The sequence below is a fragment of the Eimeria mitis genome, genomic scaffold, assembly GCF_000499745.2.
Source record: "Eimeria mitis Houghton genomic scaffold, Emh_scaff472, whole genome shotgun sequence".
Classification (NCBI taxonomy): domain Eukaryota; phylum Apicomplexa; class Conoidasida; order Eucoccidiorida; family Eimeriidae; genus Eimeria; species Eimeria mitis.
The window spans coordinates 14,307-14,711 of NW_013573023.1; the positions used below are offsets into that span (position 1 = coordinate 14,307).

At 62.7% G+C, this 405-nt stretch overlaps 1 protein-coding gene across 1 annotated transcript in view; it reads left to right on the forward strand.

Moving 5' to 3' along the window:
• The window catches only part of EMH_0013460 (uncharacterized protein), a gene marked incomplete at both ends in the record, with an annotated part of 8,495 nt that overhangs the window by 4,368 nt on the left and 3,722 nt on the right, over positions 1-405 (forward strand). Inside the window, one exon of the mRNA XM_013499833.1 lies at positions 95-403. Coding sequence (XP_013355287.1) covers positions 95-403 — 309 coding nt within the window. The remainder of the gene's footprint in view (positions 1-94; positions 404-405) is intronic.

Below are 405 nucleotides of genomic sequence, written 5' to 3' on the forward strand. Positions count from 1 at the left end.
TTTCTATGTATGTATGCTGCTGCTGCTGCTGCTGTTGCTGCTGCTGCTGCTGTTGCTGTTGCTGCTGCTGCTGTTGCTGCTGCTGCTGCTGCAGGTGGAGCTGCCAGACGGGCTGTGCGAGTACACGATGAGGGCGACAGCTGAGCAGCTGCAGCAGTCTCTCGCTGCAGCACCTTTGCTGCTGCAGGTGTGCAGCAGCAGCAGCAGCAGCAGCAGCAGCAGCAGCAGCGAGGTAGCAGCAGCAGCAGGTTGCTGCCTAGGAGAAGCTCGCGTTGACCTCTCCCCGCTGCTGCAGCAGCCGCTGCTGACGGATGCTGCTGCGCCCCACAGCTACCAAATGCTGGGTTTGCTGCTGCCGCTGCAGCAGCCGCAGCAGCAGCAGCAGCAGCAGCAGCAGCAGCAGCA